Source organism: Haliaeetus albicilla, chromosome 18 (assembly GCF_947461875.1).
Source record: "Haliaeetus albicilla chromosome 18, bHalAlb1.1, whole genome shotgun sequence".
NCBI classification, from domain to species: Eukaryota; Metazoa; Chordata; class Aves; order Accipitriformes; family Accipitridae; genus Haliaeetus; species Haliaeetus albicilla.
This window is the reverse complement of record NC_091500.1, coordinates 30,616,788-30,638,332: the sequence shown is the minus strand read 5'-3', so window position 1 is coordinate 30,638,332 and position 21,545 is coordinate 30,616,788. Positions and strand designations below refer to the sequence as shown.

Below are 21,545 nucleotides of genomic sequence, written 5' to 3'. Positions count from 1 at the left end.
AGGGCTGCCCCAGCCTGGATCTGCCCCACGCCACGGCGGGGGTCCGGCCTCCCGGGGGACCCCGGTGCGAAGGGGTGCCAGGGGATACGGGGCCAGGCGCAGGCGAGGACGGGGGTGGGGGGGGAGACACCCTGGCCGTGGGGGCCGCGCTCACGGGGGAGGCCCGCGGCTCCGGACGCGTCTGATGCTCGTAACGACCACGAGCACGGAGGGCTCACAGGCGCCGCGGAGTGAGGACCGACGGGGGGGGGAACGCGGGAACCCGGCCCCGGGGCTGCGGCTCTGCACCAGGACCGGCCCCGCCGCCCCGGGACCGGCAGCCCCGGCCCCCCCCCTCGCATCCCCCGCCCCGCCCCGGTGCCACCGGCGGTGCGGCAGCGCCCTCTGGCGGCTACGGGGTGGCCCTGCCCGATGCGCCCCCCCTCCCCTCCCCTCCCCTCCCCTCCCCTCCCGCGAGGGGTGTCCGAGCGGCCTCGGGAGCGCCCCGGGGCGGGCAACGGGCCCGTCCGGTCCCCGCACACCCACCCTCCCGTGCAGCGAGCACCCCTCACGCCGTGTGCCCCCCCGCTCCCAGGACCCCGCTCCCGTCCTGGGGCCGGGCCGGCACTGGCGAGCGCAGGCGGGACGGGACGGGGCACAGCCCGGGACAGGCTGCGGGCTTAAACCCCAGGACGGGGACCGGGGCTCCAGCCGCGGAGTACGGGTGCAGACCAGGACCACCGGCCCGCTCCGCTCCGCGGGGTTAGGGGTGCCCGGCACGCACCCCTCGACGGAGGGGTCCCGGCCCGGGAGCAGCCCTACTGCTGTCCCTGGGGACTGAGCGGCGGGCTCGGGAGAGCAGCGAGACCGCGGAGCCCAGCGGCGGGGGCTGATATAGGGCGGGAGCAGGGCCGTGGGGGGGTGTCAGCTACGGGGCAGGTGTAGGGGCGGCAGATGAGTGGGGGCTGATATGGGGCGAGCGTGGGATCCCGAGTGGACGGGGCCGATACGGGGCGGGCGTGGGGCCGGTGAGGCCCGTGGGGTGCCGCAGCCCAGCAGCGGGGCGGGCCGGCTCCCGGGGAGCCGCCGAGGCCGGTCCGGTGCCGGCGCCCCCCCCCGCGCGCACCCGCCGCCCGCGCGTCTCCTCCCCCTTCCTGGCGCTCGCCGCTTTCCGCCGGAGCCGGCCCAGCCGCGCCCGCCGCCGCCGCTATGGAGTGAGGGGCCGCGCGGCCCGGCCCGGCCGCCCCGCCCGAGCGGCGGCTCCCGCCAGGTAACGACGGCGCCGCGGGCGGGGCGGGGGCGCGGGGCCGGTACCGGGGACAGGCGGCGGCTCCCGGGGCGGGGGGGGGAACGACACCGGGGCCTCTTCCGCCGCCTGGCACCTCCCGGCCTGGGACTCGGGTAGGGGCGCCGGACGGCGGCCGCTGGCGCGGGGGCCCGGCCGCGGCTAGCCCCCGGGGGCGGGCTCACGGCTTCCCCGGCCGGCCGCCACGGCCTCGCCGCCCGCCCGCGGGGAGGGGGCTCCGGTGCCCGTCACGGGCCGTCGCCGAGGGCCGGGGCCGCTGCGGCCGGGGCGGGGGTAGGGGGGGGGGGGCAGAGTGGGGCCGGGTCTGCGGCCGTGCCGGCGGGCGGGGGCGTTCCACGGCACTCTCGGCCCCCTCCCCGCCGCTGGCGGGCCCGGCGGCGGGATGGGGCGGGGCGCTGCCCGCTGGGGCGGGGGGCTGCCGGGGGCGGGGGCTGCCCGGCGGGGCCACCTCTTCGCCGCCTCAGGGCTCCGGCTGCGGGCAGGGGTCCAGGCAGCGCGTCCGGCAAATCCCCCCGGCAGAGGAGCTGGGATCTCTGGAGAGGAGCCGAGCGGCCGGCCGGGATGTGCCCTTGCCGGGGCGTTTTGGGGTGGGACGGCGAAGGGGCTCCGGGGCCTGCAGAACCTCCAGGGTGAGCACGCTGGAGCTTGGGCAGCTGCCTGGCGTCGAGGCATCCGTGGGCCGTGCAAGTGGAGGTGCAGCCCGGCCCGTTGCCTGGCCGGGCACTCGGTGGGGTTGCCAGGCCCGAGGTCGAAAGCACCCGGCTGCCAGGTGGATGCAGCCGCTGGCACCCGGCTGTCTTGGGGCGAAGGGTTCGCGGGGCAAAGCAAAAGCACCCGGTGGGGGCTGTGGTGGAGAGCGCCAGGACCCCTGCCCCGGTCCCCACAGATGGGACCCTGCGACAGCGAGCTCCTGGGGTGGGAGCTGGGGGCTGGATCCAGCCTGGACACCCCGTGCCGTGAGTCATGCTGGGACTGGGTCAGCCGGGGAAGGCCCTGCTCCTCTTCCTCTGAATCAGAAGAGCTTTCACTGATAGAGAGCAGTCAGCTGTGGCCGGCCGCTGTGCAGGCTCCACAGTCCTCCGTGCAGCGCTGTCCCCGGCGTCCCACCGGCTGGGATGGTGGTCCCGTGCCCTTGCCTTGGCCTCAGCCAGAGAGCGCCAGCAGCGGTGGCCTCCCCAGCAGCCCAAGGAAACCGAGGCGTGTTGAGAAGCAGCTAGGTCTCAGGGGCTGCATCCTCACTGGGGCAAAGCTAGAGCAGAGCCCAGGTGTCATGAATGTCAAGCACTGGAAAACCTCTGAGCATCTGTCCCTGAGAAAGCCCCGGGGAAATCTCGGCTCAGCGCCCAGGAGGACGAGGAGGGCGCGGAGGGCAGGGGGATGTGCGTGCCCACAAGCTGCCAGCCCCAGCTCCTGCCCCCACCAGCCTCTGGCACTGGGCTGGGAAATCACCAAGGGTAGAGAGGAGCCAGCTTAGGGGTAGGGTCCCTCGCGAGCCTGGTCCTGCGGTCACGGGGGGGAGGGGGAGGTGGTCCTGAGGGTGGGGGGCTGCAGTCTGCTGCCAGGAAGTGCTGGTGGTTAATGAGTAACAGCCGTGAGAAGCTCTCGCTTCTGGGATGCGGACTTGGTTTCCCATTGCCCGATGAGTAAGCAGAAAGCCCGTGACTGGGAGCGTGGGGGTCACCGAGCCCCTCCTGCGCCCGGGCTCCTCCTGCCTGACCTCCCAGCCCAGGGGGATCCCCAGCCCCACCGAGGGGGCAAAACGGCCCCTTGGGTAGAGGAGGAAGTGAAAACAGCTGTGTCGAGGGGGCTTGGGAAGGGGAAGTGGGCGGGGGGGTGCAGGGCACACCCCGGGTGGCTGCTCCCTCTCCCCTGGGGCCATATCCTGCCCTGGCATCGAGCTGGAGGCACCTCGCAGCTGCGGGGTTTCCCCAGGGCGGCAGCTTCTGCCCTGCGGGGGACCTGCTGCTGCTCAGGGCTTCAACCTCAGCTTCCCTGGCCGGGTCTTGCCCCCCTGCTGGTGTCCCCAGTGCCAGGCAGGGCTGGCCCCTTGCTCGGTTTGGGGAGCGTGGCACTTGCTGTCCTGAGAGCCTCCCCGGTCTGGGGTGCCTCCTCGGGAGTACGAGCCCTGCGGCAGCTGGGCCAGTGGGAGACTTGGGGTGCATCTGCAGTGGATGCATCCGTGGTTGGCATAAGTGCGTTGCGCCGAGTGGTGCAGTGCCAGGAGCTGCACCTCCCCCAGCACTGCCAAGCTGCAGGGCTGGAAGCTGCCACAGCGGCTGGTGGCAAAGCTGCTGCTTTTGCCAGGCTGCCCCGGGGTGAGGGTCCCCGCGGGAGGGGCAGCTCCATCGCCCAGCCTGGATCTCTGTCCTCACCTGATGACCAGCTTCCTTCTCCCTAGCTCTGTGGGGGTGCTGATGGAGCAAACCCTGCGCGGCCTGATCCTGCGACGGTGCAGGAAGCTGGGGCTGGGTATGCAGGCTTCTCTCAAGAAAACCTCCGTGCAGCGCGGTCCCAGCTGGGGTACTGTTACAAGAGCTGGGTCTTGGCAGGGAAAGGCTGTTCTGCAGAAGGAGCAGAGCAGGAAAACATGGAAATTAGGATGGGAAGGAAAGAGGGCATGGCTGGGCTGAAGGAGCTGCTGTGACTGATGCCAGGAGATGGGCCTATCCCCCTCTCTGAGCTCCTCCGAGCCGTTGTCCCCTGGGCTGGTAGGGAGCTGGGAGCCAGGGAGGAGGAGCACACCATCTCCTGCAGACTCCTAGCAAATTCAGGCATGCCCAGCTTACGTTCCAGGTTGCTGCTCACCAGCCAGCAGCTGCCTCCCAGGGCTAAGCAGAAATACAGGTTTTAATGGGGGGAGGAGGATGGGGATTATGTCTTGAGGATCACGGAATGAGAGGCTGTTTTTCCCTCCTGTCTTGGTTCCCTGCATGCCAGCAGCTACAATCTCTCTGGGGCCGTGGGGAGAGCAGGGCAGTGCTCCCAGCTGTCGCTGGGTGCTTTTCCCGCCGTGTGTTGACCCCTCCAGAGTAAACTCAGCCCTCAGGCTTTGCGCTGCGTTAAATCATCGGGATCCATTCGCTCTGGCCAGCCAAGCAAAGTCGAAAGCAAATGCGTTCCTGGAAGCGCCAGGCTTGGCGTGCCCTGGGGTCTGGCCTCCCGTCTGCTGCGGTTCCTCCCCAGGGCGGCACGTGGGGCTCTGCCGCGGCTGCCTGGGAGGGCTGGTCCCACCAAGTTTCCCAGCTTCCGCGGGAAGCGGAGCACCCCAGGGGCTGCACCGGCCCTGGGTGCACCCCATCTCCCCAACGGGACAGCTTGAGGGGGTGGACGGAGCTGCGCTGGTGGCCGGCCGGGTGCAGGCCGTGGTGCGGTTGTTTTGCACTCTCTGCGATGTTGCTCTAGTGACGCTGGCTTCCTTCCCCTCGCATGGTTTCTCTCTGGCAGCTCCACCTCGCGCCTCGGCTCTTGCAGCGCGGCCAAGACCCGTCAGGACACGTGACGTGACTCCCTGCTCGGCTGTTTGCTTTTGGGGACGGGAAGCCAGCCCTTGGGCGGACGGGCTGGCTGGGGTCCCGGAGGCGCCCTGGCCCCACGTCTGGGCTGCGAGCTGCTGGTGCCTCACGCCCCACCGCAGGATCCGGCCTCTGCCCCCGGCCTGGTCTGGGGGAACTAGCAGCGAGGTGCGTCTGGGCTGGGTGGTGCAGTGGCCCCCCCGCCCCTTGCCCTGCTGGGCCCTGACGGCCGCCGGGGAAGAAGGGAATGAGCTGTCGGGAAGAGGCATGGCGTGGACAGGACGGAGCAGGAAGGCTGCAGGCACTGCTGGGGGGCCGGGGCTGGGCAGGGAGGGGGACTGTCGGGGTTGCAATGCCTGGCTCGGGGGGGATGGAGGGGTGGGGGGTGGTGAACCTGCAGTCTGGGCTGGACCATGACCCCCCATCCCAGGTCTTCCCTGTGGAATTTCGCATCTAGCACCTCATTCCAGTCCTATTGCTTTCCATGAGCTCTGGAGCCCACCGTTTCTGGGGGGCAGCCGGGACACGCCTGAGGAAGGCACCTTCCTCGGCAGGTAGCTGGGGAGGATTTGGGGAGCAGCCAGGCTTCCTCACTGAGACCACCCCAGCAGAGCAGTCTCACCGAGCTCCGGGGTTTCACACTCTTCCTGCTCCCGGCAGCTGTCCCATCTCTCCTGCGCCAAGACCAGCAGCACTTGCCTGTCCCTCCACATGTCCTTGTGCGTCACCCACAGCAGGAGGTGCAGGGATTCCCCGGAGATGCGGGAAACTGAGGCACAAGTGGGCTGCCTGCCTGCCCGCCCAGGATTGCCCAAGAGGCAGATCCTAGGTTGGGCTTCCTGCTCATCCTCCTCCTCCTCCCCAGCAGCCCCAGCCCCACTGAGCAGCAGGTTCAGAAGGTGGAGGGACGAGCAGCAGCTCTCGCCCGCTCTCCCGGAGGAGCCGTCGGCACCTGCTCCGCCAGAGCTGGGCAGAGGGCTGGGGGCTCTGGGTGCTCCAGCTGCCTGCGGCGCCTGAGCTGCCCTGCTCTCCGCTCATGTTCCCGCTCCTGTTTCTCTGCAGGTGACTTCCCAAGATGTCCCTCTGGAACATCGTCTCCCACATGCCACCGGAGGAGTTCAGTGGCCTCTTCACAGAGTTTCCCCGCAGCCTGCGCTGTCTCCTCGCCGAATGGCTGGAGAACCAGCCCTGGTGAGTGACCTGGCGCCTGCAGGCTCTGCCCTGCCCCGGCGCAGCTCCTCACGCACCCATCATCAGCCTGGGCAGTGTCTGGGGCCGGCTGCCCTGGGGGTCTGAGCCGAGCTGGGGGAACCCAGCCCAGGCAGTGCCTGACCATCAGGTCTGAATGCGTGGGCAGAGGCAGGTGCTGGTGATGGGCCCTGTCCACGGCCCCAGACAAGGTGGGTGAGAAGGCCAGGGTCTGCACGGGGTATCCGATTAGGAGCAAAAGGAGACAGGGCTGGAGGCAGGATCACACCATCGGTCCAAGGGGCCCATCCAGGAGACAGGGCTGCAGGCAGGGCCGGGAGCAGAGGAAGGCATGCTTGCAGCGTAGCCTAGGAAAGGCCTCAGGGCCCCAAACTGGACATGAACGGAGCTCCTGGACCCATGGGCACAGATTGCAGCTGTCCAGGTGAGGCTGGTCAGGGTCTATTAGTGCCCACAGGGTCTGGACTGCTGCAACTGAGTTGGCAGTGGCAGCAACGACAGGCGCAGCCTGGCCAGAATCCCCTTTTTGTGCCTAGGAAACAGTAACAGCAATGATTGATTATCCCCATTACGGGCTTGCCCAGGCTTTCCAAGGAGCTTCTCCTTTGTGCGCTGCAACGACCAGGACACAGGCAGGCAGTAAAGCCTCACTGGCACGTCCTCCTCCCTTGCAAGGCCACGGTCATACTAGGTGCCATGGCTCTCTGGCCAGACAAGCAGTGCACAAGGCCGCGTTGCAGTGGTGGGCGAGGGGGGCTGGTCCCTGGCACGTGGCTCAGGGACCCACAGCACACAGCTCGGGCCGAGGAGCAGCAGTGCGGGTCACGCTGCAGGGATGAGGCATGGTGGAGGTGGGCGGGCAGGCGTGCAGCAGCTGGGTGTACACATGGGAGAGGTTTTGGGAGGTCACGTCTTCAGGGAACCACCTCATCCCACTCAGAACGCAGTTTGCTCTTGTTCATGCAGCAAATTTCCCCTAGAAATCCAGCCAGCGCTGGGGAACGCACCAGGACAGCAGGAAGGCGGGTATCCCCTTCCTCCCTGGAGCGAGCATGAGGTTTGGGGTTGCACAGGTGAGGGTGGAGGATCCGTGCCCATCCAACCAACCCTTTCCCCTCTCCAGGGAGTTCATCAATGGCTCGGACGCCTTCTGCACCAGCATGGCTGGTGGGATGCTCTCAGCCATGCTGGAGAAGCTCCGCAGTGCTGCCAGCAGCGATGGGCAGCAGTGCCAGATCCTCCAGCAAGTCAACAGCATCGAGGTGCGCAGGGGCCGGGCACGGGGACCCTCGGGGCTGTGTTGCGCTGGCATCACAGCTGGCTGCCAAGGAAAATGTGATTATTTTATGCTTCGGACTCAGTGGTTCACAGACTGCTCGAAGGGTCCGATGCCATGAGCCAGTCCCCCCTTGACATCTGTTTCAAGGCCAGCACTGTCCGTGAGCAACAAGCTTGTGTGGACTCAGCAGCTAGGGTTTTTGGAGCGCTTCAGGGGTTGGTTTGCGTCCCGGGGCTGACCCCCAGCTTGCCGCAGCGCTCAGGCTGTCATGGCCGCAATTGCGGTTCCCCTCGGCTCCCCGCCCCTCCCTGCCCGCAGGTTTTCCAGCTTCCCCTTGCTGCCATGGCTCTGCAGCCCCTTCGGTGCCCGGCTGCCCACCGTGGCCGCGTCCTCCTGGGCCCCATGCTGGACCCCGACCCCGTGGGGAGCCTCCCGAGTGCATTGGTCCCCCATGGCCCACGGCTCCGCTCGCCCCCAGCTGCCAGCACCCGGGTGGCCACCTCACCAGATGTTCCCCATTTTCTGCTTGAGCGTTTGATTCCTCCTTTCTCGGTGCCGTGTGTTGAGCCGCGTTTCCTCCTGTCGTGCGTGCATGTGTGTGCTGGGCTTCTTTTTCTGGGCTGTTTCTCCTTATCAAGGTCTGTTTGAACTGCTCTCTGTCTCTCTTCCACCCTCTGTGATTGCAGATTTAACCCCTGCACTCTCTCTCCTGCCAGCGAAGCTCTTAGCATAAGGGCTGAGTGGTGCTTGCTCCCAGAGCCCCGTTCTGGTTGAAAGCTCTGCTTTTTTGGTAACAGACGTTTTTAATATACAACATTTGGGAAGGGGTCAGCTTTAGTCATAACTTCTGGGGAGCAGGGTAAATTTCCAAAACAAGACTTGCTTGCTTTTTGAAATTGTTGTAGGAGAATGCGCAGATGTTTCAGCTTAGTTTTTTTTATTTAAAATGCTCAAGAAGAACCACCCTCCCATGTTCCCTCCTCCCACCGTTCCCTCGTCCCGTAACAGCAAACCCTCGTTTCTCCCAAGCTCCTTGCCACTTTGGAGCCTGGCTGGGGGGCAGGGGCTGCCCTCCACAGAGGCGGGGGGAAGCACTGGCTGTTGGTGCTGCCGCCCAGGCAGTGGGAGCTGGGTACTCTCCCAAAAGATGGGTAAACGCAGGGCCAGGGAAGCGGCTGGGGGGAGCGGGGTGGGAGACCAAACCTGGGCCTTTTTTCCCCTGAACCCTGGGGTGGCAGGATTTGCCCTGGCAGAGCCCCTGTGCTGGCCCGGGGCTGCCAGCGCTGCGTCAAGATGCGGGGCAGGTACAGGGGGTCTGGGGGGTGGGTTGTAGAGCTTCCTCCCAGCCAGCTTAGGAAGCCACCGAGCGCGCCGTCCGGCGGTTCGCTGTCGCGCTTTGCTGCTGTTTTGGGAAGTAGCTAATTTGGGAAATGCACGAAGGCCGGAGGAGCTGGCATGGGATGCAGGGAGCTGGAGCCAGCAGGGAAATTCCTCTCCCTGTTTTCGGTGGAAAGCGTTGATCCACCCAGGCCGGGGCAGTTGGGAGAATTTTCAGCAGGTGTCAGACTGGTGGTTCTAGAGGAGGAGGAGATGCTTGCAGAAATAGAGAATTTGCTTTGGTTTGATTTTTTTTTTTTTTTTAATTTGAACTCGATTCATATTTTTTTTTATGCACAGTTTAAAGTGGTTTAAAAGCTGGAAGTTAGCTCTGTCAGAACAGCAGCAAGTTGTGGTCTGTCCCACGCTGTGGGTCATGAACCCCCAGAGTCTGACTGACTTAGCACCGTTCCTTGTGGGAAGGGAGCCTGAAACACATAAATGGGGTGGGAGGGGGCCGGGGCTGGGGTGCTCATGTCCTGCCCTGATAATGCCCTGGGCTTGGCTCCCCTGCAGAATGCCTACCGGCGGGACCCACTGCGGCTGGTGGCTGTCTTGAAAGCGATCCTGGAGGGTGAGAAGGCCGCTGTGCTCAAGAGGGTGCGTGGTCCCTGCCCCCTTCCTGGGGCGCCCCGAGGCACGGGGCCAGCTCCAGCCCTGCTCACCCCACTCTGCTCTGCCCCAGGACTGCCACCTGCCCCTCAGCTTCCACCGGCGGCAGGAGGAGCTGAAGTTCAGCCTGGGGCTGCAGCGGCTGCAGCACCGTGTCCGTGAGATCCAGGCGCTGCGGGATGGTCCCGCAGGTGAGGGGCCGGGGCAGGACGGGTCCCTGCTTGGTGTGGGTCTGCTGTGGGGCGTGGCGAAGGCGGCGTGCCCCCCCGGGGTGCTGGGCGGTGCAGTGCAGACACCAGCTCCCAGCGCTAACAGGGCCACCCTCATCCTTCCTCCGCAGCCTCTCTGCAGCTGAACGTGCGGGACCCGCAGCTGAAGCCAGAAGCGAAACCCCCAGAGAGCGTGAGTGGAGGTCTGGGGCAGCAGGGGGAAAGCCGGCAGCCCTGCCTGCTGGGGAAGGTGCAAACCAGCTCTGGGGCAGGGAGGCAGCGCAGGGCCAAGGGTTTTGGTGCCCTGAGGGAGACGGTGTAGAGCTGCAGGTCTCTGCTGGGGGATGGTGCAATGCAGAGCCCCATGGCTGGTGCTGCCCCACAGGAGCTGCCCACCCTGATCCTGGAGGCCATGAAAGAGCTGGAGGCGGCCAAGCAGCAGGTACTGAAGAGGATCCAAATCTGGAAGAGGCAGCAGCAGCTGGCAGGGAATGGGGCCCTCTTTGAGGAGAACCTAGCTCCGCTGCAGAAGAGGTGAAGGTGGCATGGGGCAGAGATGGGGGACCCAAAGCAACCCTCCTGCTCCCTCTGCTTCCCTGGGAGCAGGGAGCCTGCTGGCCCGAGGAGCTCTGGGAGAGCGGTGGTCCAGCTCTGCTTTGGCTGAGGGTGCCCCTTTCCCCATGGTTCCCTCGGCAGGTGCGAGAGCCTGGTCGAGGTTTACTTCCAGCTGCACCAGCAGGTGACGGCAGCGAGCGCAGAGCTGGGTGCTGAGCTGCTGCCCCGGCTCCTGGAGCGGTTCAATGAGGTGTTATCCAGCCTGGTCAAGAGGTAACAGGCCGGAGGGGCTGTGGTGGTGGAGGGGTGAGGTGGGTCTGCAGAGGTTGGTTGCAGAGCTGGTGGGGGTGTTGTGCCGGGCACTATTGTCTCCCCTTGTTCCCCAGCTCCTTCCTGGTGGAGAAGCAGCCGCCACAGGTGCTGAAGACCCAGACCAAGTTCCAGGCGAGCGTCCGGTTCCTGCTGGGCCCCCAGCTGCTGAAGACATCGGCCAAGCCCTACATGGTGCGGGCTGACATGGTGACGGAGAAGCAGGCGCGGGAGCTGGCACTCAGTGCCTACAGCAATGCCCTCAGGTGAGCAGTTGGACAGCCAGTGCAGGGCTGAGGGCGTTGCCACACTGCCGCACCCCCCCTGACCCCCTCCTCTGCCTAGCGAGAGCACAGGGGAGATCATGCATAATGTGGTGGCCCTGGAGACCAACCCCACCAGTGGGACCTGCTGTGCCAACTTCAAGAATGTGGTGAGTGCCACCAGTGAGGGCCATACAGGGGCTGTGGGACGGGCTAGGAGCTCCGCTGGGGTGCTGGGAGGCCCCAATGCAGAGCTATCCGGGAGGGTGGGCTGGGGATCCCCAAGGCTGGTGTCTGCCCAGGGGTGACGCTCAGCTTTCCCCTCCCCAGCTGCTGAAGAAGATCAAGCGCTGCGAGCGGAAGGGGTCCGAGTCAGTGACAGAGGAGAAGTGTGCCGTCCTGTTCAGCACCACGGTGGCCCTGACCCCCAGCAACCTCTCCGTCCACCTCCAGGTACTGGCTCCTCTCCCGCGGGATGGGGCTGGGCAGTGCTGAGCCTTCCCCCACGGGGTGCCCAGGCCCTGTCCGGACAGCTTGGTGCCGAGCCCCATGCCGGGCTGCGACAGTCCCAGGGCAGCCAGCCCCGCTTCACTCGGGGTGGTCTCAGGGCTGAGAGGGGGCCACTCTGCCCCCAGGTCCTGTCTCTGCCCATCGTGGTCATCGTCCACGGGAACCAGGACAATAATGCCAAAGCAACCGTGCTGTGGGATAACGCCTTCTCCGAGATTGTGAGTGCCACAAGCCAGAGGGAAGAACCGCAGGGCGAGGAAAGGAGCTGCCGGGCCGCGGGTGTTGGGTCCAGCTCTGGGATGGGAACGACCGGCAGGCTGGAGCGGGAACCCTGGCACACGGGTGGGATGCGGTGGGCTGGGACAGGGCTGCAGGTGAGCCGCTGTCTTGATGCTGCCCTGCCCTGCTACAGGACCGGGTGCCCTTTGTGGTGGCCGAGCGGGTGCCCTGGGAGAAGATGTGTGATACACTGAATCTGAAGTTCATGGCGGAGGTGCAGACCACTAAGGGGCTTCTCAAGGACCACTACTTCTTCCTGGCCCAGAAGATCTTTAACGACCACAGTGCCAGCTTCGAGGACTTCCAGAGCCGCAGTGTCTCCTGGGCTCAGTTCAACAAGGTTACTGGGAGGGCTGGCCGGGTGGGCAGGGGCCGGCGTGGCCTGGGGAGCCTCACACCCTCTCTCTGTCACAGGAGATCCTGCCTGGTCGGGGATTCACCTTTTGGCAGTGGTTTGATGGAGTCCTCGACCTCACCAAGAGATGCCTCAAAAGTTACTGGTCAGACAGGTGTGTGCCCAGGGGCCAAGCAGGATTTCGTGGCTGTTCCGGGGCCAGACCTGGAGAGTCCTGGTCCCATCCATCCACCCTGGTGCTGGCCCACTCTCCCATCTGTCCATCCCTCTAGGCTCATCATCGGCTTCATCAGCAAGCAGTACGTCTGCAAGCTCCTGAGCACGGAGCCTGACGGGACCTTCCTGCTCCGCTTCAGTGACTCGGAGATCGGGGGTGTCACTATCGCTCATGTCATCCGGGGCAAGGATGGTGAGATGAGGGGACAGCGGCTGCTCTCAGTGCTGTGAAGGGGAGGTGTCATGGCCTGGGGACCTTGGGCGTTATGGAACCCTGAGCTGTGTCTCCCCTCAGGCTCCAGCCAGGTGGAGAACATCCAGCCCTTCTCTGCCAAAGACCTGTCCATCCGATCCCTCGGTGACCGCATCCGGGACCTGGGGCAGCTCCGCAACCTCTACCCCAACACCCCCAAGGACCAGGCATTTGGGAGTCACTACAACAGTGAGTGCGTGGGAGCAGAGATGGGCCCCGGGGTTCGCATCTGCCTCCCCAGCAATGCTGTGGGGAGAAGCAGGGGGGTTTGGGAGGGAAGAGGGGTTTGGGGTCTCACTCAGGTCCTGCCAGCCCCAGAGCTTGCAGGGGCAGCTGGTGCTGGCAAAGAGGGTTGGCACGGCGTGGCCCCGTGCTGGGGTGGTGGTTCATGGATGCTTCTCTCCGAGCAGAAGAGCAGACGGGCAAGGATGGCCGGGGCTACGTCTCCACCGCCATCAAGATGACAGTGGAAAGCGAGAGGTGGGTGTGCACGTGAGGCCACGGCCATGCAGGAGCTGTGCATGCAGGCACTGTCCTCTGCGGGGCCGAGCTGCACTGGGCCAGGGCTTGCACAGACCTCACCGGGCCAGCCCGAGCATCACTGCTGGGCAGGGGGATTTCTGACTGGGCAAAATGGGGATGTGCTTGTGAGTGAGGAATCCCCACGGGTGTCCCGAGCTGCAGTGGAGCATGTCTGCGAGCACAGCACCCTGTCTGTGAGCGAGTGCTGACTTGCACACGTGCCTCTTGCGCACTGTGAGGTCCAGTCTCCAGAGTCCTGCCTGTGGTGATGGGGATGATGTGCTTTTGTAGGGACCAGCAGCCCCAGAGTGCTGCAGGGGGCCCCCCCGAGGCCCCCCAGGCTCAGATGATCAGCCTGCCCCTGCTGCAGCCTGAGCTGCACCCAGAGAGCCTGCAGTCAGTACTTGGCCCCATCGGGTAAGTGCCCAGCTCTGTGCCTGGCTGTGCCCTGGGCAGGCGCAGACCTGCTCTGCCAGGCACGTGCTGGGGTGGAGGGGGCCATGGTAGAGAACACCCTCGGACGCTGACTCTGTCTGCGCTTGCAGCCCTGCTGCTCCCTTCTGCCCCCAGCCTGTCCCCATGGGCTACCCCACAGGTGAAAGCAACATCAACATGATGGTCCCCGACAGCCTCGGGTCCTCCTTCCCCAGGTAGGAGCAGGTGCTGGTTCAGGGCAAGGGGCAGGGTGGGCCCCCCACTACCCCCAGCCATGGCCAGGTGGTGTTTCCCCCACCTCTAAGTGCTCTTGCTCCTTCTCCCTGCAGCACGTCACCGATGCTCTCACCATCCCTGGTCATGGACCCTGTGCTGCCTCGCTGCCAAGACCTTGCCTTCAGAAACCCTTTGTAAGACCTGGCACGTGGCCAGAGAGGGGGGCACCCTGCCCTGTGCCCCCTTCTCCTGACTGTGCTGCGGCCCCAGGGTGGGCAGACCTGGAGGGACCTTCCCCAACTGACCAGTGCGCCCAGTGCTCTGCGCTACTGGTGCTCCCTATGCTGACACCCACCCCAGCCTCCCCCCGCAAACCAAACACTTTCCCCTGCTATGCCTTGGGGCTGGCAAGCACCCTAGGGCCAGGGAGGTACCCCATGACCTACATCAGCCCCCCCTATTCTTTGTCCCTCAGGCCCTTCATGCCCGACCAGTACATGACGGGGGAGGCCTCGCAGCTGCTGTCTGGGGGTCCCTCGCCGGAGCCACAGGATGAGGAGATGCCCGAGCTGGCTCCATTCACGTCGATGGTGGACCCACCGCTGCAGAGCTCCCCAAGGTGGTAAGCGTGGGTGGTCAGCAGGGGGGGCCGGGGGGGGCTGCCCTAAGTCACCCTGCCACCTCTCTCCCTAGGATGCCGCCCAGCATGGACATGCCACCCAGCTCAGACTTCGACCAGTTCCTGCAGGAGGTGTCCCTGGAGGGCCCCACGCTGTGCCCCCCCTTCACACCCCCCCTGCAGCGCAGCGGGTACCCCAGCCCCAACGCCTCTTGCTGGGGACTGGGGGAGTCTAGGTGGGATGACAGTGTCCGGCCAGGGCACGCGTGAGGAGGCTGTGGGGCTGCTGCGGGGGGGGAGTTGGACTGTGACACCCCCACCCTTGTCTGGGTGCGTGGACTTGATACAACTTGTGCTGGGGAGGAAGCTCTGGCAGGGGAGGGGGGGGGATTTTCCGGGGGGGGGAGGAGGGGGGGTAGCACTTTGGGTAACACCCTACCCCCCCCCTTGTGTATACGCTGCACTTTGGAGTACAGAGCCGCTGCCCGCCCACGCCGCTGCTGGGGTCTGCAGTCCAGGGAGACGGCGGGTGAGGGGGTGCAGGCGCAGGAGCCCTGACCTGCGTGGGGGGCTGCCCGCAGCCGAGCACGGTGCCCCCAGCCCACGCTGCCGGGCTCGGGCCCCGTGGGGGCCGGGATGAGTCAGCTGCGGGGGCGGGAGGCAGCAGCGGGAAACACGCTGGGGTGGAGGTGGAGGTGCCAGCCTGGTGCGTGACGGGGCCTCCCCCTTCCCTGGGCTAGGGGGACGCTGGGACCCCCTGCACTGGTCCGGGGGGGGGGGACAGACCCCTCGCACACCTGCAGTCAGCGCTTGCTTTGGGGTTTGTGAGCTGTCCCCCCCAGCTGGGAGAGGGGACGTGGCACGGAGAGGGAGCCTGGGGGTGTGGGGGCAGGAAGATAAGCCATAAAATAAAGTTTTATTTCAAAATAACAAAATAAATAATCTACTGTACACGTTACAAAGGAAGAGTTGCTAATGCTCTAAAAAGACACCACACAGTCCTAAGGGGGTGGGGGACCCTGGGGCTGGGCAGGCTTGTGGAAATGGGGGAGGGGGGCAGGAGGGGCCCCGAGGGGCTGGGGGGGGCAGGACTGCCCCAGTGCCCGTCAAACACCGCCTGCTTCGTGCTGGGAGGGGGCGGACACGTGTGACACCCCACGGCACAGGGACCCTGCACGGCAGCACACGCAGTTAATTGGGGGGGTGGGTGCAGGTGGGGGGCGCAGGGTGCTGCGGGTGTGCGTGCGGGGGCGGGGGGGGCACGCCGTTGCAGGCGCTGAGCTGTGGTTGCTGCGGGGGGATATTTACAGCTGAAATGCTGCATGCGGGCGATGCGGTGCTGCGGGGGGGGGGGGTGGTCGCGATGCATGTGCATGGTGTGCTTGCACGTGCGTGCTGCGGAGAGTGGGGGGGCTGGCGGCTGGAGCGTGGGCGCTGCGGGGGTGTGTGCGGGGCTGTGCGTGCCAGCACCGTGTGCCCGGTGTGGGTGGCAGCGCTGACGTGGGAGCACGCGGTGCTGCACACGGCTCGTGTGCCAGTGGTAAAGCGCCTGTCCCTGCATGGTAACGGGGCCAGGGGACACGGCTCGCCTGCCTGAAGCTGCCCGGGGTGGCGGTGGTGGGGGGAGAGATGGTCAGCACGAGGGGTGAGCCGACGAGGCAGGGGGGCCGGGCAGCCTGGTGCGGGCAAGAGGGTCTGTACAGGGGGCTCGAGTCCATCGAGGGCTTCCCAGCCCCAGGGGGGGCGGTGGGGGCCCAGAGCCTGGTGGGGACGAGGGTATTGCTGCTGCGGGGAGGCGCATCCCGCCGCGGCTGAGGTAACCAGAGCGTCGGTGCAGGAGGGGATGGGGCCCAGGGGGGGCTGTGGCCAAGCCCTCGCTGGCTCTCCTCCGCACCCGGAGCACCACCGCCGCGCCGCCGGCACCCGTCCCCCAGCACGTTATTGCTTCGTTAATGGTGGTGGGGGGCTGCGGGGGCTTCACTGCCGGCTGGTCTCCTGTTCCACCTTGATGGTGCCGCGGGGGGGATCCGGGGGAGCTGGAGGACCCCGTTCTGCTAGCCCGTCCTCAAACTCTGTGGGGAGACAGGGAAGATGTCGTCAGGGCACCGCTTCCGTAGGGAGAAGGCAGCAGTGCCATCTGGGCACCCCTGTCCACGGCAACCCCTCAGCCCCACGGGGGCTCACCTGGTCCCGTGGGCTTCCCCGGCAGGCAGGGGCTGAGCCGCCCCACGCGCTCGTGCGAGACCAGCCGGGCCAGGCGCAGCCCCTCGTCCATCAGCGTCTGCTGGAGGATGTGGCGACTCCAGAGCCCGTGGGGGGGGAGGCCAAGGGGCACGTCGGGGGCCGCGCCAGGCGGTGGCGTCAGCCGGGGACAGGCCCCCACCGCTGCGGAGAGAAGGGTGAGAGTCAGTGCTGAAGGGCTGGTGGAGGGGGGGGCCGGCCACTGCCTGCCCACGGATGCCCCGGGATGGGAAGGGGCCCCCACTCACCCTGCAAGTGGCCGTCGAGGCTCTCCCCAGAGAGGCTGGCTGCGTCCTCCTCCAGGCTGGCTCGGTACGCGGTCCCGGGGGGCTCTGGCCCCACCTGCAGCTGCAGCAGCTCGGCGCGGCTCTGCTCTCCTACCTGCCAAAAGCGCGCGGGTGAGCGCAGAGCACCGTGGACGGGCCCTATCCTGCCGAGGGGCTCTGCACCCACCCACCCCAGGATGCCCACAGCTGCACGCACAGCACCAGCCCCACAGCCGCCGACCCGGAGCCCCTCACTGCCTGCCCAGGACAGTGCGGGCAGCCCCAGGCACACCCCACCATCCCGCCCAGGTGTGGGCGAGCACCCGCCCACGCTCACAGGTGTGCACACCTGCACGCGCATGCGCACCCACCTGCACCTGCACCCCCGTGCATGTGGCTGTGTACCCCCCCCCCCCCGCACCCCTGGGTGCGTACCCACCTCCTGCTTGAGCCGCTTGGCCATGGTGGCTCCGCTCTCCTCGGGATGTGCCCTGTGGGGGGAGGGGGGGAGGAGAAGGGGCTGTGTCAGGCGTGGGGGCAGCTGTGCAGAGGTCCCACGACAGGCATGCCTGCCCGGCCTCCTGCCACGCTGCGGGCAGCACCAGCCGCGGCGGCAAGCGTGGGTGGCCGCCCGGGCAGGGCGGTGCCGGGGGGCGGCGCGGATCGAGGCTTTGGCGCAGATGGAGCTGGGGGTGGCAAAAAGGGGGGGAGGAAGCAGCTGGAGAGTGAAGGGAAAAGGCAGCCCGGCCATGGCATCCGGCGCATGCCAGGCTGGGGCTCCAGGGGAAGAGGGCAGGGGATGGGGCATCCCCAGTGTCGTCCCCCCCCCCCAGTGCCAGGCATCCCTGCCATCCTCTCCACCACCGAGGTTAAACAGAAAACAGCACACGTGAGGGAAAGGGGAACTTGGGGCTGCAGGGTCCCGTTCCCATCCAGAAGCGCTGCGTTGTGGTGCAGTTCCCGGGAGCGCAGAGCAGGTGACAGCCAGGACCCCCCCCAGGCCTGCAAGGTGGGGGTTTGCCAGGTCTGGGCTCACCTGGCGACCTTGAGCGAGGACAGGTAGGTGCTCTCCCGCGCAACCTGCCGTGAGAGCGAGAAGAGCTCGACACGCCGCAGCAGCAGCGAATTGTCCCGCAGGCAGAACTGGGCGGCCGCCTCGTTGATGATGAGCTGGGGGCAGAGACGATGCGTGAGCGGGGACAGGGACCGCAGCGCCCACAGGACCCCACGGCAAAGGCGGCATCTGCTCCAGGCAGGCAGATGCCGCCTGGGTGGGAGCGTACCCTGGCTCCCAACCCCTCTGTGATGGAGCCCCCACTCCAACCTCCTCCCTGGGCCAGAGTCTGTGTCCCCCCCTCCACCTCCAGAGCTGCCTTGGCCCCCACCCCAAGCCAGCACGTCCCCAGGACCTTCGAGCGTGGACCCCGCCATGCCGCCCACCTCGTGCAGAGTGAGCTGCTTGCCCTCACGGCGCCGGGCCTCGCCACGGCCGTAGATTGCGCTGTGCCGGCGGATCTCCTCCTCCTTGTGCCGGTCGCCATCCTCTAGCTGGAAGATGTGCCCCACAGCCTTGGCCAGCTTCTTGTTGAGCTTCATCAGCGCCCGCAGCTCGGCCTCGCCACCCCGGGGGCAGCTCTGCAGCAGCCGCTCCACGCTCTCTGCCACTGTCCGTGCCAGCTCTGGCTCCAGCACCTCCGTGCCCGCCGGCTGGTCACCACCGCTCCCACCCGGGGAGAAGGGGGGACCCCCCGGCTCCTCGTCCCCACCACCCTCCGACTCGGGGGTGCTCCTCCCCGGCCACGGTGGGGCAGCCGATGGCGACAGCTTCTCTCCCGGCTCCGTGGGACTGCGGGCCGGGGGTGTCCCGGTGCTGCTGCCCCCCTTGCCGGCGGCCTCGCTGGGGCTGGCGTGCCCGTTGCTGAGCGCCTTGCGCCCGCCGGCCTCAGAGAGCTTGAAGAGGGGGATGCTGCTGACGGGCACGGCCGAGACGGGCTGGCTGAAGAGCCCTGGGTTGGAGGCCCACTCGCGCAGGGCCTTCTGGAGGCGGCGGACATGCAGGGGCTTGGTGGCCATGCCCACCAGCGCCATGATCTCCAGGAACTCCTCCTCGCCCGCCTCGCAGAGCTGCTGCACGTCGTCCCCCCCTTGCTGGATGAAGGTCTCGTAGTAGCCCAGCAGGTTGGCACGCTGCAGCACCCGGTACAGCTGCAGCTCCCCCAGCGTGCGGGGCAGGGCCATGGCGAGTCTGCGGGGACGGACGGTGTCACCATGGGGGGCGGACAGATGGACATACAGAAGAAGCCCCCTCCCCACCCTTGAGTACGGGGTGGGGATCGCCCCCGGGGGACAGGGTGACACAGGGTGTTTCAGGGTCCCCAAACCCCACGGGGCACCCAGGCCCACCTGTGCTCCCCGGGCTGGGACGGACCCCACGGCCACAGCCCATCCTCGGACACGGCACAGAGACAAGCGGGGCCCCCCCCTTCCCCCCTCCCCACCCGGGACCGTGCCCAGCCCCCCCCCCTCCCGCCGCCGGCACCCCCCCGGGGCCCCCGCGTGGGCCCGAACACGCGCCCGGGGCCACCCCAGCCCTCCCCATCCCCGACGGCACAGGGCCCGTGATGCGCCGGCGTCCCGGTCCCGTCGGGGCCATCCGCCGCCGGGTCCCCCGCCCTGCTCCGTGTCCGCCGGTGCCCCGGGCCCATCCGGTACCCCGTCCCGTCCCCCCCAACCCCCTTGCAGGTCCCCCCGGACCCCCCGTCCCCTACCGCCGCCCCCCCCCCGGTCGCTCACCGCCGGCTGGAGCCGCCTCCGGCCGCAACGCCCGCCCCGTGCGCGGCCGCCGTATGCCGGGGGGGGGGGGCTCCGGGAACGGCGCTCCGCGGCGGACCGGGCGCTGGCGGCGGCTGGGGCTGGGGAGGTCCCGGGGCTCGGGGGTCCCGCGGCCGGGCCGGGCACGCTCGCTCCGCCGCGTCGCGCCGCTTCTGCGCGCCGCCCACACGGGCGGTACCGTGAAATAGCAGCGGCCCCGGCTGCGCCGCGGCGTGGGAGGCCCCGGGGGCGGATCCCGCGGCTGCCGCCCCCGCCGAGCGCAGCGCGGGCGGCCGCGGCGGGGGGGGGGGGGGCGGAGGCGGTGGCACCGGCCCCCCCCTCGGGCGGGAGGCGCAGCGGCATCGGGAGGTGGGGGGGGAGGGGGGGCAGCGGGGACCGGCGCCCTGCACGGCGGCACCGGGGGTCCCGCAGTCCGGGCAAGCCGCTGCTGCGGTGGGCAGCGGGGAACCGGGCCGGTGTCCCGGACGGGACGCGCGGGGGACCGGGGCGGACACGTGAGGCACTGGGGGTCCGTCCGTAGGGGGAGACAGGACCCCCCCGGAGGCGGCGCCGGGCGGAGGGGACGCCGGTCGGGGGGGTCGCGCAGCCCCCGGCCCCGGGCTGGACCCGCAGGTGTGCAGGGACCGGTGCTCGCGGGGGCACCCGGCCCCCCGGGCCGGCAGCACACGGGGCCGTGCCCGCGGGAACCTGGCGGTCCCCAGAGGGTGCAGCCCCCCGTCCCCCCCGCCGGCCGGGGTCCCGCGGGCTGCGGTCGCAGCACCTCCGGTTTCTGCAGCAACCCGGCAAGGCGTGGCGATGCTCCCAGGCACCACCGTCCCCGTTGCCCCGGCCCTATTCCAGGAGCACCCCCGTCCCGTTCTGTCCCGCGTGCCGGGGCGCCAGAGCCCCTTGCGAAGGGCTGGCCGTTTGTGTCTCAGCCTCTCGGTCACCGGCAGACACAGGCTGCCATCGATAGGCTTCAGGGTGAACACCCCCACGGCACAGGCCTTGCCCCAGAGCAGCGAGACAGGGAGCGGAGGGAGGTTTCTCGGGGGGCGGGGGCGGGGGAGAAGGCACACTAAATCCCCCCGCCCGCAGCACCCCGGTCCCCGCGGGAGGGTGACGGCCCCCACCCCATCTCCGGCCCTGCGTGGCTCAGCGCTATTTATACCGTGGCTGGCGCGGCCGGGCGCCTGGCGTAGGTCCAGCCGCCCCCGCGCACTCCTGCCCGGGGGGGCCGTGGCGGGTCCCGGGGCACGTCCCCGGGGCTGGGGGGAGTGGGGTGCGCGGGGGGACAGCCGTGGCTCCCCCGTGGGCAGAGTCCCTGATGCGGGGGTCCAGCTCCCCCCCCTCCCCTCCTCGGCCGGCCGCCCCCCTCCCACGCCCCCCGCGCGACCAGGCGTCCAGCTCGGCGGGGCCGTTCCCAGGGCCCGGCGCTGCCCCCGGCTGACGCACATCCTCCGCCCACGGCCCCGCCGCTTCCCGGCTCCACCGCCCACGGCCCGAGGGGGGTGGGGGGGGCCGCCCGAGCCCGCTCTCCGCCCACGGGCGGCCGGCGCACTCGGCGTCCCGGCGCCCGCCGCCCCACGGGGAGGGACCCACGGGGCGGGGGGCAGCCCACCCCCCTTCCCGGGGCTGGCGGCGCCCCCCGACCTCGCCGAGCCGACCCTTCGCCCGTGGGATGCAGGATCCCTCCGCTGCGGGGCGTCGCCCCGGCCCCACGGGAACCCCCCCCCCGGGCTGCCCCGCTCCCCCCGAGAGCTGTCCGTCCCCCGCCGGGGCAGGCGCGGCTCCGCGGCCCGGCCGGAGAAAGGCTCCTTGTCCCGGGCCCTCGCCCACCCGCGGTCCGGCTGAGCCGCCGCCTCGGCAGAGCCCCGACCCGGGCGCGGCACAGCACGGCGAGGCCGGGCGGCCCCCGAGGCCGCGGGGCCGGAGCGGCCGTGGGGGGCTGAGGGGCGGGACCTGCGTCTCCCCCACGCGTGAACCCCTCACAAAAACAACGCGAGACCGCTTCCTGATAGCAGCAGGCGCATGTCAATCAGGCGGGGCTCGGGAGGGGGCGGGAGGGCGGGGCGGGGCGGGCCTGTGCTCTGATAGGCTGAGGGGCGTGCCTGTCAGAGCCGTTTCCAAGGCGGGGCTCGCGGTTGCTACGGGCTGGGCGTGCCTCCGGGTTGACTGGCGCGCTTGTTGGTCGCCGTGGTAACCGAGAGCG

At 68.5% G+C, this 21,545-nt stretch overlaps 2 protein-coding genes across 4 annotated transcripts; one reads left to right on the top strand and one right to left on the bottom strand.

Moving 5' to 3' along the window:
- Window positions 1-1,120: 1,120 nt before the first annotated feature.
- STAT6 (signal transducer and activator of transcription 6) lies at window positions 1,121-14,977 on the top strand. Of its 3 annotated transcripts, none has more exons than XM_069806472.1 (23): window positions 1,138-1,249; window positions 4,730-4,965; window positions 5,860-5,988; window positions 7,130-7,268; window positions 9,179-9,262; window positions 9,348-9,465; window positions 9,615-9,676; window positions 9,869-10,017; window positions 10,180-10,311; window positions 10,425-10,613; window positions 10,693-10,780; window positions 10,941-11,063; window positions 11,246-11,338; window positions 11,533-11,739; window positions 11,814-11,908; window positions 12,027-12,163; window positions 12,266-12,412; window positions 12,634-12,703; window positions 13,037-13,162; window positions 13,291-13,395; window positions 13,510-13,590; window positions 13,872-14,015; window positions 14,090-14,977. In XM_069806472.1, the coding sequence occupies exons 3-23, from the start codon at window positions 5,873-5,875 to the stop codon at window positions 14,283-14,285; spliced, it is 2,601 nt and encodes an 866-aa protein (XP_069662573.1). In that variant the 5' UTR covers window positions 1,138-1,249; window positions 4,730-4,965; window positions 5,860-5,872; the 3' UTR covers window positions 14,286-14,977. The 3 variants fall into 3 exon arrangements, with proteins under 3 accessions (XP_069662572.1, XP_069662573.1, XP_069662571.1); XM_069806470.1 differs by having other exon boundaries at window positions 13,872-14,018; XM_069806471.1 differs by lacking the exon at window positions 4,730-4,965 and having other exon boundaries at window positions 1,121-1,249; window positions 13,872-14,018.
- Window positions 14,913-20,997, bottom strand: NAB2 (NGFI-A binding protein 2). The gene is made up of 7 exons (XM_069806468.1): window positions 19,316-20,997; window positions 17,963-18,767; window positions 17,559-17,692; window positions 16,958-17,013; window positions 16,505-16,633; window positions 16,200-16,400; window positions 14,913-16,087 (listed from the first exon to the last, which is right to left on the bottom strand). The coding sequence occupies exons 1-7, from the start codon at window positions 20,788-20,790 to the stop codon at window positions 15,993-15,995; spliced, it is 2,895 nt and encodes a 964-aa protein (XP_069662569.1). The 5' UTR covers window positions 20,791-20,997; the 3' UTR covers window positions 14,913-15,992.
- Window positions 20,998-21,545: the final 548 nt, after the last annotated feature.

Bases quoted from the DNA above. Each gene is read 5' to 3' on its own strand.
- STAT6 (XM_069806471.1), top strand. From the start codon at position 5,873: ATGTCCCTCTGGAACATCGTCTCCCACATGCCACCGGAGGAGTTCAGT. The intron at 10,312-10,424 runs GTAACAGGCCGG...CTTGTTCCCCAG, and splicing joins TTATCCAGCCTGGTCAAGAG to CTCCTTCCTGGTGGAGAAGC. The intron at 10,781-10,940 runs GTGAGTGCCACC...TCCCCTCCCCAG, and splicing joins GTGCCAACTTCAAGAATGTG to CTGCTGAAGAAGATCAAGCG.
- NAB2 (XM_069806468.1), bottom strand. From the start codon at position 20,790: ATGTGCGTCAGCCGGGGGCAGCGCCGGGCCCTGGGAACGGCCCCGCCG. The intron at 17,014-17,558 runs GTGAGCCCAGAC...CTCCCCCCACAG, and splicing joins TCCTCGCTCAAGGTCGCCAG to GGCACATCCCGAGGAGAGCG. The intron at 16,634-16,957 runs GTACGCACCCAG...TTTGGCAGGTAG, and splicing joins GCGGCTCAAGCAGGAGGTGG to GAGAGCAGAGCCGCGCCGAG.